The following is a 17,273-nucleotide window of genomic DNA, read 5'->3' as shown; positions in this document are numbered from 1 at the left end:
TTTTACCTTTATTTAACTAGGCAAGTCAGTTAAGAACAAATTCTTATTTTCAATGACAGCCTAGGAACGGTGGGTTAACTGCCTGTTCAGGGGCAGAACGACAGATTTGTACCTTGTCAGCTCGGGGGATTGAACTTGCAACCTTCCTGTTACCAGTCCAATGCTCTAACCACTAGGCTACCCTGCCACCCCGTGTGTAGAATTAGTAGGTCTAATAGAATTAGTAGGCTAAATATGTGTAGAATTAGTAGGTCTAATAGAATTAGTAGGCTTAATATGTGTAGAATTAGTAGGTCTAATAGAATTAGTAGGCCAAATAGAATTAGTAGGCCTAATATAATTAGTAGACTTAATATGTGTAGAATTAGTAGGCTTAATATAATTAGTAGGCCTAATAGAATTAGTTGGTCTAATATGTGTTGAATTAGTAGGCCTAATAGAATTAGTAGACTTAATGTGTAGAATTAATAGGTCTAATGTACACTGCTCAAAAAAATAAAGGGAACACTAAAATAACACATCCTAGATCTGAATGAATTAAATATTCTTATTAAATACTTTTTTCTTCACATAGTTGAATGTGCTGACAACAAAATCACACAAATTATCAATGGAAATCAAATGTATCAACCCATGGAGGTCTGGATTTGGAGTCACACTCAAAATTAAAGTGGAAAACCACACTACAGGCTGATCCAACTTTGATGTCATGTCCTTAAAACAAGTCAAAATGAGGCTCAGTGTGTGTGGCCTCCATGTGCCTGTATGACCTCCTTACAACGCCTGGGCATGCTCCTGATGAGGTGGCAGATGGTCTCCTGAGGGATCTCCTCCCAGACCTGGACTAAAGCATCCGCCAACTCCTGGACAGTCTGTGGTGCAACTTGGCGTTGGTGGATGGAGCGAGACATGATGTCCCAGATGTGCTCAATTGGATTCAGGTCTGGGGAACGGGCGGGCCAGTCCATAGCATCAATGCCTTCCTCTTGCAATAACTGCTGACACACTCCAGCCACATGAGGTCTAGCATTGTCTTGCATTAGGAGAATCCCAGGGCCAACCACACCAGCATATGGTCTCACAAGGGGTCTGAGGATCTCATCTCGGTACCTAATGGCAGTCAGGCTGCATCTGGCTAGCATATGAAGGGCTATGCGACTCCCCAAAGAAATGCCACCCCACACCATGACTGACCCACCGCCAAACCGGTCATGCTGGAGGATGTTGCAGGCAGCAGAACGTTCTCCACGGCGTCTCCAGACTGTCAGGTCTGTCACATGTGCTCAGTGTGAACCTTCTTTCATTTGTGAAGAGCACAGGGCGCCAGTGGCGAGTTTGCCAATCTTGGTGTTCTCTGGCAAATGCCAAACGTCCTGCATGGTGTTGGGCTGTAAACACAACCCCCACCTGTGGACGTCGGACACTCATACCACCCTCATGGAGTCTGTTTCTGACCGTTTTAGCAGACACATGCACATTTGTGGCCTGCTGGAGGTCATTTTGCAGGGCTCTGGCAGTGCTCCTCCTTGCACAAAGGCGGAGGTAGCGGTCCTGCTGCTGGGTTGTTGCCCTCCTACGGCCTCCTCCACGTCTCCTGATGTACTGGCCTGTCTCCTGGTAGCGCCTCCATGCTCTGGACACTACGCTGACAGACACAGCAAACCTTCTTGCCACATCTCGCATTGATGTGCCATCCTGGATGAGCTGCACTACCTGAGCTAATAGAATTAGTAGACTTAATATGTGTAGAATTAGTAGGCTTAATATAATTAGTAGGCCTAATAGAATTAGTTGGTCTAATATGTGTTGATTTGGTAGGCCTAATATAATTAGAAGGCTTAACATGTGTTGAATTAGTAGGCCTAATATGTGTAGAATTAGTAGGCCTAATAGAATTAGTATACTTAATATGTGTAGAATTAGTAGGTCTAATTGAATTAGTAGACTTAATATGTGTAGAATTAGTAGGCCTAATGTAATTAGTAGGCCTAATAGAATCAGTAGACTTAATATGTGTAGAATTAGTAGGCCTAATATAATTAGTAGGCCTTAATGAATTAGTAGGCCTAATATGTGTAGAATTAGTAACCCTAATAGAATTAGTAGACTTAATATAATTAGTAGGCCTAATAGAATTAGTAGACTTAATATGTGTAGAATTAGTAGGCCTAATATGTGTAGAATTAGTAGGTCTGATATGTGTTGAATTAGTAGGCCTGATATGTGTAGAATTAGTAGGCCTAATAGAATTAGTAGGCCTAATATGTGTAGAATTAGTAGGCCTAATAGAATTAGTAGACTTAATATGTGTAGAATTAGTAGGCCTAATATGTGTAGAATTAGTAGGTCTGATATGTGTTGAATTAGTAGGCCTGATATGTGTAGAATTAGTAGGCCTAATAGAATTAGTAGGCCTAATATGTGTAGAATTAGTTGGCCTAATAGAATTAGTAGACTTAATATGTGTAGAATTAGTAGGCCTAATAGAATTAGTAGGTTTAATAGAATTAGTAGGCCTAATATAATTAGTAGACTTAATATGTGTAGAATTAGTAGGCTTAATATAATTAGTGAACTTAATATGTGTAGAATTAGTAGGCCTAATAGAATTAGTAGGCCTAATATGTGTAGAATTAGTAGGCCTAATAGAATTAGTAGACTTAATATAATTAGTAGACCTAATAGAATTAGTAGACTTAATATGTGTAGAATTAGTAGGCCTAATATGTGTAGAGTTAGTAGGTCTGATATGTGTTGAATTAGTAGGCCTGATATGTGTTGAATTAGTAGGCCTGATATGTGTTGAATTAGTAGGCCTACTAGATTTTCCAGCTGTTGACACTGAAGATCATATGAATGTATAAGGACGTAGCAGATTATCAGATTATATTATCAGTCTAAGAAAACAATACTTTGTGTATATTTATATCATTTAATAATGATCGGAAACATACTGTAACAAATTAACATCAAAGTCAACAGTGCACCAAAAACCGGTCAATGAATCTTCCACAAATATGTCCACAATTTCAACATTTGTCGTTTTATTTTCAAACTATTACCAAATCAAAGTTAATATTCTGCTCCCATGTAATTACATTGTAGTACACTTTCAATACATTAGCCATTATCTTATCAAAAACATATATGAGGATATTATTCATTTATGCATATAAGGCATGCAATACTATGTTTTGATATACCTGCGATAGACAGGTGAATTCGATTTAGAGCAAAGTTTATCTTGCCACTGTGGGACACACTGGGCAGGGGGGTGCAGGATGGAGCAGCCCAGTAGCTGTATGCAGATCTATGATCATTAACTTATCACAGTTCACTTGCAAAGGGAATTCTGGGGAAACCAGTACAGTCAGTAATATTAGGGCTGAGTATTGCCTTGTTTTAACACTGTTGTAATACCAAGAAAGCACCTAATATCTATTTTTCATTTTGTGTCCGACCCAAACTATGATGAGCCCATAGTCGGTGTCCCAGTTCAGCAGTGACGGTTTAGTTTTTCTAAACACTTCCCCTTCCATGAGAGTAGCGCTATAAAATCAGAAATATCTTGTCAATGTTTTAGTGCAATACACATAATCCGTTAGTTTTACCAAAAGGGCATTTAGAATTATTTCCCTACAAAAACTAGATACATCGTTAAAAATAAGTTAACAGACTTTGAAAGTTTTATTTTGAACACATTGAAAGACAGGCGCATATAAACCAACGTACACACAGACTCAAGTCCGAACACACACACAAAAAACACCATCAAATATGATTAAATAAAAAAGGGATAATCGATTCCATTGGTGAGGTGGGTAAACAGAAATCACATCATTCTGTTGACATGACTCTCTACGTTGGCAAGTCAAGAGGGCGGTGTTATAAGAACCTCTTTAGATCCAGACAAAAGCACTCTAGAACACAGGCCACTCGTCTGGCTATAGAACCACTTTGATTCAGGGTCTCGGACATCATTCTGTTGCGGTCTATTAATAAAGTCCCAGTTAATTTGCTGTTTTATACTCTTGTGAATTCAATGGTTTCTACTAGATTACTTGTAGTTTTTCATGTCGTCTGTCTGTCTTTTTTTTTTTTAAATGACTTGGTGCTGCCTATCTTGGCCAGGGTGCTCTTGGAAAAATAGATTTTAATCTCAATGAGCCCTTCCTGGTTAAATAAAGGTTAAATAAAATAAATAAATAAAAATAACAAAGGACTCCCAGAGGACTTGAGTTTCCTCCGTCCTGCTTTGAGCTGGAATGGGTCCTATCACTCTGACACACTGACCCTTTTACCTGATGTGTAACTAAAGCCTATGGTCTGAACCCGCTATCCCACTGAACCAGCTATGAACAGCAATAACAAATCTCCTGTAGTTTCCAACAAATATTTTGGAATTATTTGACTTTTTAAAAAAAATGTTGTATATCTTTTTTTCTATTATTTTTGTCAATCACTCAATGAGGTAGGTAATCCAGATGATGTCAATTTGTTCGAACATGACACATTTAGGGAAAGGCACTCCCTGTAGGACTGCTATTTTTGCCACTATTATTTACAGTATTGCGATGTGACTCTGGCTATGGAGAATGAACGGCATAACGTCTGGAATGCAATGCCAACAGACAGAATCTGTGATACTGCATATTAATCACAGGTATATCTGAGATGGATTTGGAGATGCTTAAGGCATGTGGATTTCTATGTCCCGTAACTCAAGCCAACGCTTACAGATGACTCACATATAATATGTTTTTTCTTTTTTTGGTCAACTGCCTCAGTTGTCACAACTGTCTTGTATTTTAGCACAGGAATGGAAATGTGTTGCAGCTCAGCTCCTCGTAAAAAAAAATATTCATTTACTGACAGAACCTGGAATGTTCCGTAAGCATTAAGGATTCATGTACTTTTGTGAACTGCAACACCATTCAACTTCAATTCCAAACAATGTCAAAGCTACATTCCTTCATACAGGAAAGAGTTCAAAACCTAGAGGCTGCCATTATACAAAGACAAGAGTAGAAAAGGCAACGTTGTTAAAAGGATTTAGCCAACAAAGCAAACATACAAGGTATATTCAGTTTTGTTACCAAAAAGTTTCCAAGAATATGTTTTACAACCGTAAAAAGACAAAGGGAGCTAAATAAAATAAAAACAATTTATTTTATTCAGTTGTGCACTGAGATTTTTACCAAATTGTACAGAGACGGTGGTGCCAACGGTGAAGTGTATGCTAGCCATAATAACAATATTTGAGAATGAATTTAAGCTAATTTAAGCTTGTTTCCTACTGACACCAAATATCACTCTGTAATAATACTCACACCAAAAGGCTTAAGAATAAAACAATTACCGTAATAATAGACATTTACTGAGAAGTACTACTGCTCAATAAGATGTATCATTATCATACCGATGCCTGATAGCCTAAGTGCTGGAACTTCACAGTTGACCTTTGCACCCTAGGCTAATCATGGTCACGTTGCCAATTTGACCTGAGGTGACCCCGGGGCCTCTAACTCGTGTGGCTGATACTTTTACAGCCGTGGTGAAACTGAAGACGACACGTGGAGTGAGGTCAGGAATAGTTTAACTACTCTTAGAGAGGTAGTTAGAGTGTGGGCCGAAGTTGTTGGGAGTTAAATACTACACCAAGGGTACTGTTGGAAGAAATCTCTTACAACAGAGCCATTGTGTTTTTTTTCCTGATGAGTGCATTTGAATTATTTCACAGTATAATCTAAAGCTTAGACAATAATACAAGCTTAGAAAATATAGATGAAATACAGCTATATAAATATATATACAAACATCCATCATTTCCACTTCCTTTAAGACATATTGTAGCTATGAGCTCTTCGACCGTCAGAGTCGCTACAGAACGTTGCAGAAATTATATATCCATCTTAATGAGGTGATTTCCAAACGGAGCATGCCCACTGAATTGCACTCTTTCCTGGGCTGTGTTTACCTGCCGAGAGGACTGTTTGTGATGCATGGTCGTCCTCTTCTTCACGACAAAGAATTCTGTGGATGACCAGCAGAGAGAGAGAGAACAGGTGTTAGTTCCCAGTCCCAGTAATGTTCTATCAGGGAAATAATGTGTGCATCCCAAATGGCACCCTATAGTTCACTACTTTTAACCAGGGCCCAGAGGGTAAAAAGTAGGGCACTTGATATAGGGAATATGGTGCAATTTGTGACGCACACATCAAGGCTTATAACAGGGTTATATAAACTGTTTGGAGACATATCACAGGTAACACAGTGTTGTTGCATGGCCTGTTCCTAACATAGTTCACATACAGTGCTTTTGGCAGCACACTGAGGTATTCACAACTGTCACTCAATGGTTAATAAAAGGTTAATAACAGATTAATAACAGGTTCTTTTGACGTTCAAAACAACCTGTAAACTTATATTATCTCTCTTTAAATGAAGACCTCTGGGCTTATGGTTGCTATAATAATAATACAAAATATACAACTGTATTTATTACTATTATTTATTTATTATCATCATAATTATAGTCACGTTAACCTCTGGACTCACTATTTGTGTCAAAAAATGTGTATACTACTAACTCTCTATTGCTTTTTTCCGTACGGCTTTTGTATTGAAGCCCAATAGAAGGAAAAAGGAGGGAGGAAAGATCGTTCATTGACACTGACCTGTTATGGCGGCTTGTCTCCGTTTGACTGCTCCTGCCCTCTGGCTGGCCATCTTCTTCTCTGGCCTCTGGATCGTATAGCTCTCCCTGGTGGTCACCTCCAGGTACTCCTCACCACAGCTGGACAACCCTGGAGACGATGCCCGCGCCAACCTGACATTCTCTCTCCCCGCCCTATGCCCGTCGATGCCAATCACCGGCTTCCTCAACACACAGCTGTGGTAGAACGCCGGCACATCCTGGCATTTCATCTCCTCCCACTCCACGCTGGCGCCCTTGGCGGCCGGCTGGCCGGTGTTGAAGTCAAAGTCCCAGCGCTTGTTGGCCGACTCCACGCTCATACCCAGGTGCCTCTGGAAATCCTGTTGCAGCTGCTCGTGGTCCACAGGCCCAAACAGGTTCCTCCTCACCGGGCCCTGGGCCCTGCGCTTCAGCTCCTCTACACTCCGACAGACCAGCATGGCCCCGTCAGATGATAATGATGATGACGCCATCTTAATGTCCCTGAGAGAGAAAGGGAGATGGTTAGAGGTGAGGTGTCTGTTTTTTCTATGAGGTGTGACCCAGGTCACTATTGGTGTGGTCTAGGTTTAGGCTACGCACAAACACACACATATACTCATACCAGCATTTGACCTTTTGGGACATCGTTGAGTTTAATGTTATCAAACACACATGCCCTACCTCCCTCACGTTCAACTCTGGACCTTGAAGACAGTTCCACTGCATTTTTTTTCATTGTTCCCCCTAATCAGGGATTGATTTAGACTTTGGACACCAAGTGTATGCAATTAATCATCAGGTAGAACAGAAAACCAGCAGGCTCCGGACATCGTAGGGTAAGAGTTGAGTACCCCTGCCCTACCTAACCCACCATATGGTAAGAGACCCCACACACCAAATAAATCTCCAACATCCACAGAATCACAATAGAAGAACACCTGAAGTATGTAAAAATGAACCTGCTCCACCTGCTCTGGTCTCTGCTCTGGCTGCCAGAGGTGAGAGGTCAGGAGGAAAGGTCACATGGTGCGGACCGGGAAACGTATGGAGAATGTTTCACCTCACGTGAGAATGTTTCATGTGCTCTTCTAGTAACCCCATGTAATTGCAGGGATACATTCTGAACTTCAGGAATGTTACACGTTGTTGTAGTTTACTATTTACAACCGTCCAAAACTAGTGTTATAAATTCCCACCTTTTTTTTGTGACATGCAAACATTCTACCCATCAAGGAAACCTGGCCCTGTATCCACAAAGCCTCACAGAGTAGGAGTGCTGATCTAGGATCATAATGTATACGATTATATGGACAGATCCTAGATCAGCACTCCTACTCTGAGACTCATTGTGGACTGATCAGCTTTTTTGTTCAAATGTTCAAAGTCACATAATTCCCCACAGCGATTATATTCAAAACGTGACAGCAAGTAAAACAGTATTCAGCCTACATTACGACTTCCAAAGTCTAGAAAATATTAATTCATATTCAATAGATCACATGTAACAGTCTGACTTCCTGAAATGAATACCTGTTCGGTTGGTCAGAGTTGCCTTGCTGAGTCTATCCTAGGTCCTATAATGACAAAGTCCCTCAAAAGTTCCCTTCACTGAAACATCTAGATCTTTTTTTTTTTGTATTATTTTGCCTCCTTGAAATACAGTGTTACCCGCCAGAGTGTAACAGTCAGTTACCCACTATCAGCATCAGTGAATTGGAAGGAACCACACTGAAAAAGGTGCGCCAGACAGGCAGTGGACCATTCCTGCGCCTTGGCTCATCCCAAAAAATCGTTACACGGCAAACTTTACAGCGTCTGGGATGCAACTATTAAAACGTCTGGCTTAAAATGCCAGCCCCCTCATACAAAGAAAAGGGCTTGAGTAAAAGAAACCATTATTCCACATTGAGAACATTAGGTTTTATGGATCAGATGGACAACCCTTTAGGACCTTCATCTATAAAGAAAACTCAAAGAAACAGCCAAATTGAAAATAAAACACACCAAAAAATAAATAATAATAAATGTTTGAATCAAATTTTTAGATGTTATACTTTGAGAGACGCATACACTATGCTGGGTTGCTTGGATGACTCAACGGCTGGTTTGCAGGCATTCAGTCTATTAGTTGGGCTGTTTTCTTTAATAGCTGATGGATTATTGATGCTGGGTTGTTTTCTTTAATAACTGATGAGTTATTGATGCTGGGTTTTTTTCTTTAATAACTGATGGGTTATTGATTCTGGGCTGTTTTCTTTAATAGCTGATGAATTATTGATGCTGGGTTGTTTTCTTTAATAGCTGATGGGTTATTGATGCTGGGTTGTTTTCTTTATTAACTGATGAGTTATTGATGCTGGGTTTTTTTCTTTAATAACTGATGGGTTATTGATTCTGGGCTGTTTTCTTTAATAGCTGATGAATTATTGATGCTGGGTTGTTTTCTTTAATAGCTGATGGGTTATTGATGCTGGGTTGTTTTCTTTAATAACTGATGGGTTATTGATGCTGGGTTGTTTTCTTTAATAACTGATGGGTTATTGATGCTGGGTTGTTTTCTTTAATAACTGATGGGTTATTGATGCTGGGTTGTTTTCTTTAGTAACTGATGGGTTATTGATGCTGGGTTGTTTTCTTTAATAGCTGATGGGTTATTGATGCTGGGTTGTTTTCTTTAATAACTGATGAGTTATTGATGCTGGGTTATTTTCTTTAATAACTGATGGGTTATTGATGCTGGGTTATTTTCTTTATTAACTGATGGGTTATTGATGCTGGGTTATTTTCTTTAATAACTGATGGGTTATTGATGCTGGGTTATTTTGTTTAATAACTGATGGGTTATTGATGCTGGGTTATTTTGTTTAATAACTGATGGGTTATTGATGCTGGGTTATTTTGTTTAATAACTGATGGGTTATTGATGCTGGGTTATTTTCTTTAATAACTGATGGGTTATTGATGCTGGGTTGTTTTCTCCCCCTCCTTTCCTAATGATGAGAGTTTGTGTTCAGTGTTTGGATTGTTGCGTGTAGTATATCGTAGCCTATTCATTGATGATACGCCCTGCTTTACTGAAGTTGCAGCTTTTGATTGCCGATAGATAGGCCAAGTGCACAGTTCGGAATCTGTCTGCATGGTGGCCGACCTGCCTATATTGTGCCCATCCCTCTACCTCCGTCCTTCACTAGCTCACTATGAAAGACGCAAGTATTTGCGTTCTCTGATGTACGGCAATGTCTCCTCCATTCCAAAATGACCAAATCTTATGAGTCAAGTCTTGCACTCAGAAATGGGAGTCAACGTGCAAGGAGTGGAGGAATATATTCATTTGGAGTCGACTCTCCACCCCTATGTCATCGTCGTTAAGAGTTGGGAAAATGGCAAGAGAAAGGCAAGCGACAGCAGTGATGTCCTGCATGGCAATACTTTGAGAAGTTAAATGAGAAGGAAATGCAAACTTTGTGAAGTGGAATTGAGGTACAGTAATGGAGGTACAGGTATAATCAGTGTATGCGTCGGAAAACTGATTTTAAAAAATGGAGGTTTAAACATTAAGAAATGTTTACTATTTGTCACATCCCTAATGGTTAACACATTTTAAGGTTGAACACTGACACTTTTATAGCTTTAATGAGGCTTACACAACTGTATGAGTTCCTCAAGAGCCTATGGATATCCAAATTGTTGGGATAGTTAGCACTTTGTTACAATATGGAAATAGTAATGTTACTCATTTTATATTAAAATATGTAATGTGCAAAAATATTCTAGGAACATTTTATTTTGCACTGTACAAACTTAACATCATGAACAAGAATGACACTTAGTTACTTTTGGCCACGTCAGGGACGATCTGAAAGCCACGCCCCTTATAGGAAACCCCTCCTGAAAAGAACCGAGTTGCTGAAAGTAAATAAAAACATGATTGATGGTTAAATGAACCCATGTTGGGGTAATCCCAACAACCCAACATGTTAGGTTATTCAAGAAAGAATTCAGCATGTGTTCTGTCCAATATTTACCTTGTGCTGAGTTACCAAATAACACAAATGGTGTTGTTTTTAACCCAGCCTTTGTTTGAGTGTAAGAATCTTGAGGAAAACAGGAGCGAGAGCCAGGGAATTGATGGGGTTGAGCATGGCCTGTCAACTGTGTTAAAACAAATGTACATTATATTCGTTGCTCTTTAGCTATAGATATTGAATAACTTACATAAAGCTTAATCATAAAGATTATAGTAGGCTTTGTATGATATACGTTAGTCCTACTATGCCATAGATGCCCATACTCTACACTGCGTTCATGACGCAGTTTGAGAATATTCTTATTAGCCTGTTCAGTGAATAACAAATATTTTCAACGTGGTTTGAAAACAACTTTTACGTTAAATCCTTTGATTGAAATAAGTATTCTTTCCAATAACATTTTTTTTTAAATGAAAATAACAACATTATCCTAAACGAATAGAAACTGTCATCCCTTCAACAGCAACAACTCAACTCTTGCGAGTGAAAGTTGTTTGCGTCGAAAAAGTGGGCGCGGTAACTAGATCATTTACAACTCTCTGGAATCCCCAGACCCACACAAACATTCTCAACCTCCGATAACAATTATGTCCAACTTCTCCAAATAGGCGATAAGATGAGAAAAAGTTTGAAACACATTTTAAGAGTACGGCACCCGAAATCATTGCCAGATGTCAAAATAGATTCAAATGAACCTTATTGAAGATAGCACAGCAGAAGTATACATCACAGATGACGCAGTTACATTCGCATACTACATGAGATGTTGATCAATGAGATGCAACAGAAAAAATACACATGGACAATAACAACCCGAAACAGCACAGATTTGCCTCTGCAAAGTCTGAATAAGAATGCAAAACTTCTCAAATGCTGCCAATATGTAACTTCTCTTACGAGCAGTGTCCAATAATGCACTCAAATGTGAAATAATGTTGCGATTCCTGATGTTGTTGCTCAAAAATAAAATGAGGCGCCTCACCGAAGTATAGACTGATACTCTTCACTGTCCACGATGAACTAATATAACTTTAAAAGCTCCCAGTTATTGCGCTCCCTTGTCCCCTTATGTGACTTGTTTGTTCCAACAAAGCGATGGGACGTCCTACCGCCACAGAAGACTTAATCACGTGATAATCATCATAACAATCCGGGGTTTGGAGCTTGGACAATGCCCAAGGAAAACACCTTGATGTAATCAGTCATTCCTGATGTCTTCAAATAAATGACATCATATGACACAAAGGGTTGGTAAATGTGTGCACCCTGGCCTTGCATTCTTCAATGCACTTAGAAAAAAGGTGCTATATCTAGAACCGAAAATTGTTATTCGACTGTCCCCATATGAAAACCCGTTTTGTTTCCAGGTAGAACTCTTTCCACACACAGAGGGTTCTACTTGGAACCCATAATAGTTATACCTGGATCCAAAAAGGGTTATCCTATGGGGACAGCCAAATAACCGTTACGGAACCCTTTTTTTTCTAAGAGTGTAGGCTAATCCAAATTCTGGCATACAATAAAAATAACATTGGTATGGACTACTTCCTTGAAATCAAGAAACGTTTTATGAGTTTTTCAATAGATGTCTTACCTCGTTTTCATCATAAGAAAGTTTTGAAGTTCAGTGAGTGGTAAGATTCGAACTGCGCGCAAAGACTTGCTGCACTGTGCCAGAGTTATACTCTCTAAGTCAAATATCTTGGCACGTAGGACCCATTTTCCCAGCTCTTTTGAATGTGACACATTCTTATGTTGGCATTGCGTCACGTTTTGCAAAGGCTGCGTTCCAAGACCATAAGTCACGTTGAATTTCAACGTGATCTAGTCAACCTTCTACTCCATTTTGTATTTTTTTTCTTCCGCAGTTTATATAACCTACGTTTCATTTAGGTACAGTCATCTCCCGCTCGAAAAGTTCTCAATGGGTTTTTTTTGTTGCTTTGCGCTGTTTTCTTAAAGTTTGACCTGTATTTGAGACAGTCAGATTACTATTTAGAACAGTAGGTTACAGATCAAGCATAAGGCCTATGTTAGTCTATTATGTTCGTCTAGTTAGTCTATTGGGCTATCAGTATTAGTCATAATTAACATTAATTAATTATTCTAACTAACTTGAATTACAATGTTAGTGTAAATAAACAAATATTTAATGAAAATGTATTAAAACATGTACAAAGCTTTATTAATACACTATTATAGTAGGCCCACATATGGACAACAACAAGGCTGCGTTTACACAGGCAGCCAATTCTGATCTTTTTTTCACTAATTGGTCTTTTGACCAATCAAATTAGCTCTGAAAAAGAGTTGATGTGAAAAGACCTGATGTGATTGGTCAAAAGACCAATTCATGGGAAAAAATATCAGATTTGAACTGCCTGTGTAAACTGCAGCTGAAGTGTCATATTATTATTGATGATTTATGTCTTGTTAAACATTTTAATTTATGTGTTTAGTATCCTGTTCTTGCACTCTCACAGAGGGTTAAATTATGTCAATAAGATTAAAAATATATATATTTTTAAATGTTTGGTTAGGCTATACAAAGTTGTTAACCATTTCCAGTGAATAACTGAGTGGAAGATTAGTGATTAATATGATAATGACATTTGCATCTTTGTTCTAATTAATGCGCTATCTTCAGCCTATAAACATTTCAGAGGTGTTGGGTTAAATGCGGAAGACACATTTCAGTTGAATGCATTTAGTTGTACAACTGACTAGGTATCCCCCTTTCCCTTTCAACACATATCTCCTACATATGATACATAAGCCTACATAAAGTACATTTAATGAACTAACCTGGTTTATAGCCTGCATAATTAATATTTATAGCTAGTCAATAAGAGTGACATGTAGTCTAAGCTACACAGTCCAGTTTTAAAGTAATGTATATGGTGTCACTATTAAAGTCATTTCTCCTTCCTTGTTCCTTTATTACATACCAGTGGATGTCCTTCCTCATAGGTCCTTTCTCCTCTTTCAGTTCTTACATGGTTGTGGGGTGATGTCATAGGGACTGTTTGTTCAGGGGCCAACACCCAACACCACTCCTCAGTCTGTCCCAGGTTTCCAGAACAACGGCTATTGCTATTTATACACATCAGCTGATGTAATGTACACGACATACACTATCACTTTCCCACTGAATTGTATATTGGCATCCCAAACAATGCAACTAGAGGTCACTTTTGAACATTTGACTCGGAAGTTGATTTGATGCTTTGATGCCGACTTCTCTGGTGGTAGTATTATCATAACACAGCTGGCCGACCAGGCCGTCTACCCTCTTCACCTATCTCTCCATCTCTCCCCTCTCTCTCTCTCTCTCCCCGAGACGAGTTTAAAACACAGGTAATCATGATCTGTAGAGCTGGCAAGGATGTGTTTGAGATATGGTCTTTGGTTAGAGTGCACTTTGTTAGTTGCACATTATCAGATAAGGGTTAGGCAGGATTCTTCCAGAAGAGAATGACTGGGCGTCTCCATTTGATTCCAGCTCAGTCATGGCGACTATTGTCTTATGACAGAGTAATGGGTTGACTCACTCAATGACTGTTCCCGCTCTTGAGAGTGTGCCCATGACAGTGCCCATGACTCTCTGAATTCAGCTGGTACCATTTTAGAACGAATCAGTTTGTGGGTTGGGCTCAATTGGAATTAAAGGCAGTCAATTTCAGGAAGCAAACTGAAATTAAAATTAAATGATTGAAAAAGGGAGCATCTATTTTTAATAGCTTATTAATTAACTGAAAAGGAGAAGTTATTCATGTCAAAAGTTTTAACATTTTAGGAATTCAAATTCAATTGGAATTGAGCCCAACCCTGGTGCATAGTGGTTTGTACACATTGTAATGTTTGGATTATCATCAGCAGACCATGAAGCTCCTCAGTGTTTGTGGGAAATGTGTTCCTCTGTTGTTTTCCCTCAACCCTGTCCTTATTTACTGAATGTCTATTGTTCTCCAGGCCAGTCTTTAATCCTCCTGTGTGTCTGCAATAGAATTTAACCTAAATGTTTGCTGATTCCTCTGTTCACATCACAGTATTGCTAAGGACAACACATTAGCACATTGACCCATGATGTCTACAGAGTACAGTCCCTTTAGAAACACACCCAAACAGCCAATACCCTAACTGGCACAAAGTATATTGTATTATATGACTGAGTGGGCCCTATTATGTATTGTGTTGGATGATAATCATATCATCTAAAAATAGCTATCATTGGTTTGACATGGAAGATGTTTTAGAACAATCTCATAAATCTGTATTGGTCTTGTAACAACACTACAAGAATATCCCACGCTGAATCCTGTTGGTCAAACTCTGAATGTACCACAACTTTCTAAAAGGAAAAAAGGGGAGCAATCTTGTCAATGGGCTTCTGAGTGTGAGGAAGCTCTGAAATTAAATACTTGCCGGCTTATATGCCCCAAGGTAGTAAATGTGCACAGAGCGCAGGAGGCACTGCAGAGGACACAGTTCACAGTTTCATGTCTACAGGAAGTCTATAGTAAGAGGAAGTGGAGAACCACAGAGAGAAAGACCTCGGTTCACAGGTGTAGGGGGTTTCACATGCCCTTCTGACAGAATGAACCAAGGCTCACAGATACTACAGAAAGTATCAGTTTATATGCTCATGGAGACCATAAAGTATGTCCCACAAGCTAGTATCACAAGCACATGGGGTTTCATTAGTTGGTTGTCAACAATGCAGGGCACCCCCATAACACTAAAATGGTTCATCACACTATTTTCAGGAAGTTCTCAAGATTCTCCTAGAAATGAGGACATTCACTGCCTTTGCTAGCTCTTGTGTGGTCCTGATAGTAATACCATATCATCAGACTTTGGCTACAGGGAAAGAAGGGAGGCAGGCTGTCAGATTCCAGTAGTGACATGCCTGCTTCTACCGTCAATTAATTGAAAATATAAGAGTACTAAAAGACTACTACCTCCCATTTTCTGTCTCCCTAAGGCTCAATATCATACTCCCTCAAAATTCAGCCACATAGTATACAGTGGGGCAAAAAAGTATTTAGTCAACCACCAATTGTGCAAGTTCTCCCACTTAAAAAGATGAGAGAGGCCTGTAATTTTCATCATAGGTACACTTCAACTATGACACAAAATGAGGGGGAAAAATCCAGAAAATCACATTGTAGGATTTTTAATGAATTTATTTGCAAATGATGGTGGAAAATAAGTATTTGGTCAATAACAAAAGTTTATCTCAATACTTTGTTATATACCCTTTGTTGGCAATGACAGAGGTCAAACGTTTTCTGTAAGTCTTCACAAGGTTTTCACACACTGTTGCTGGTATTTTGGCCCATTCCTCCATGCAGATCTCCTCTAGAGCAGAGATGTTTTGGGGCTGTTGCTGGGCAACACGGACTTTCAACTCCCTCCAAAGATTTTCTATTGGGTTGAAATCTGGAGACTGGCTAGGCCACTCCATGACCTTGAAATGCTTCTTACGAAGCCACTCCTTCATTGCCCTGGCGGTGTGTTTGGGATCATTGTCATGCTGAAAGACCCAGCCACGTTTCATCTTCAATGCACTTGCTGATGGAAGGAGGTTTTCACTCAAAATCTCACAATACATGGCCCCATTCATTCCTTCCTTTACAAGCATCAGTCATCCTGGTCCCTTTGCAGAAAAACAGCCCCAAAGCATGATGTTTCCACCCCCATGCTTCACAGTAGGTATGGTGTTCTTTGGATGCAACTCAGCATTCTTTGTCCTCCAAACACGACGAGTCGAGTTTTTACCAAAAAGTTATATTTTGGTTTCATCTGACCATATGACATTCTCCCAATCTTCTTCTGGATCATCCAAATGCTCTCTAGCAAACTTCAGACGGGCCTGGACATGTACTGGCTTAAGCAGGGGGACACGTCTGGCACTGCAGGATTTGAGTCCCTGGCGGCGTAGTGTGTTACTGATGGTAGGCTTTGTTACTTTGGCCCCAGCTCTCTGCAGGTCATTCACTAGGTCCCCCCGTGTGGTTCTGGGATTTTTGCTCACCGTTCTTGTGATCATTTTGAACCCATGGGGTGAGATCTTGCGTGGAGCCCCAGATCGAGGGAGATTATCAGTGGTCTTGTATGTCCTCCATTTCCTAATAATTGCTCCCACAGTTGATTTCTTCAAACCAAGCTGCTTACCTATTGCAGATTCAGTCTTCCCAACCTGGTGCAGGTCTACAATTTTGTTTCTGGTGTCCTTTGACAGCTCTTTGGTCTTGGCCATAGTGGAGTTTGTAGTGTGACTATTTGAGGTTGTGGACAGGTGTCTTTTATACTGATAACAAGTTCAAACAGGTGCCATTAATACAGGTAACGAGTGGAGGACAGAGGAGCCTCTTAAAGAAGTTACAGGTCTGTGAGAGCCAGAAATCTTGCTTGTTTGTAGGTGAACAAATACTTATTTTCCACCATCATTTGCAAATAAATTCATTAAAAATCCTACAATGTGATTTTCTGGATTTTTTTTCTAATTTTGTCTGTCATAGTTGAAGTGTACCTATGATGAAAATTACAGGCCTCTCTCATCT

General features: G+C 39.5%; 1 protein-coding gene across 5 annotated transcripts; it reads right to left on the bottom strand.

Moving 5' to 3' along the window:
• Positions 1 to 2,918: 2,918 nt before the first annotated feature.
• LOC112216848 (cyclin-dependent kinase inhibitor 1) lies at positions 2,919 to 12,479 on the bottom strand. Of its 5 annotated transcripts, none has more exons than XM_024376967.2 (4): positions 12,302 to 12,479; positions 10,705 to 10,831; positions 6,678 to 7,180; positions 2,919 to 6,033 (listed from the first exon to the last, which is right to left on the bottom strand). In XM_024376967.2, exons 3-4 carry the CDS (start codon positions 7,168 to 7,170, stop codon positions 5,900 to 5,902), a joined length of 627 nt encoding a protein of 208 aa, XP_024232735.1. In that variant the 5' UTR covers positions 7,171 to 7,180; positions 10,705 to 10,831; positions 12,302 to 12,479; the 3' UTR covers positions 2,919 to 5,899. The 5 variants fall into 5 exon arrangements, with proteins under 5 accessions (XP_024232735.1, XP_024232736.1, XP_024232733.1 ...); XM_024376968.2 differs by lacking the exon at positions 12,302 to 12,479 and adding an exon at positions 11,690 to 11,817; XM_024376965.2 differs by lacking the exon at positions 10,705 to 10,831.
• Positions 12,480 to 17,273: the final 4,794 nt, after the last annotated feature.

This window comes from Oncorhynchus tshawytscha, linkage group LG17 (assembly GCF_018296145.1).
Source record: "Oncorhynchus tshawytscha isolate Ot180627B linkage group LG17, Otsh_v2.0, whole genome shotgun sequence".
NCBI lineage: Eukaryota > Metazoa > Chordata > Actinopteri > Salmoniformes > Salmonidae > Oncorhynchus > Oncorhynchus tshawytscha.
Note: the sequence above shows the minus strand (reverse complement) of the source record. Positions and strands in the feature narration are given on the sequence as shown.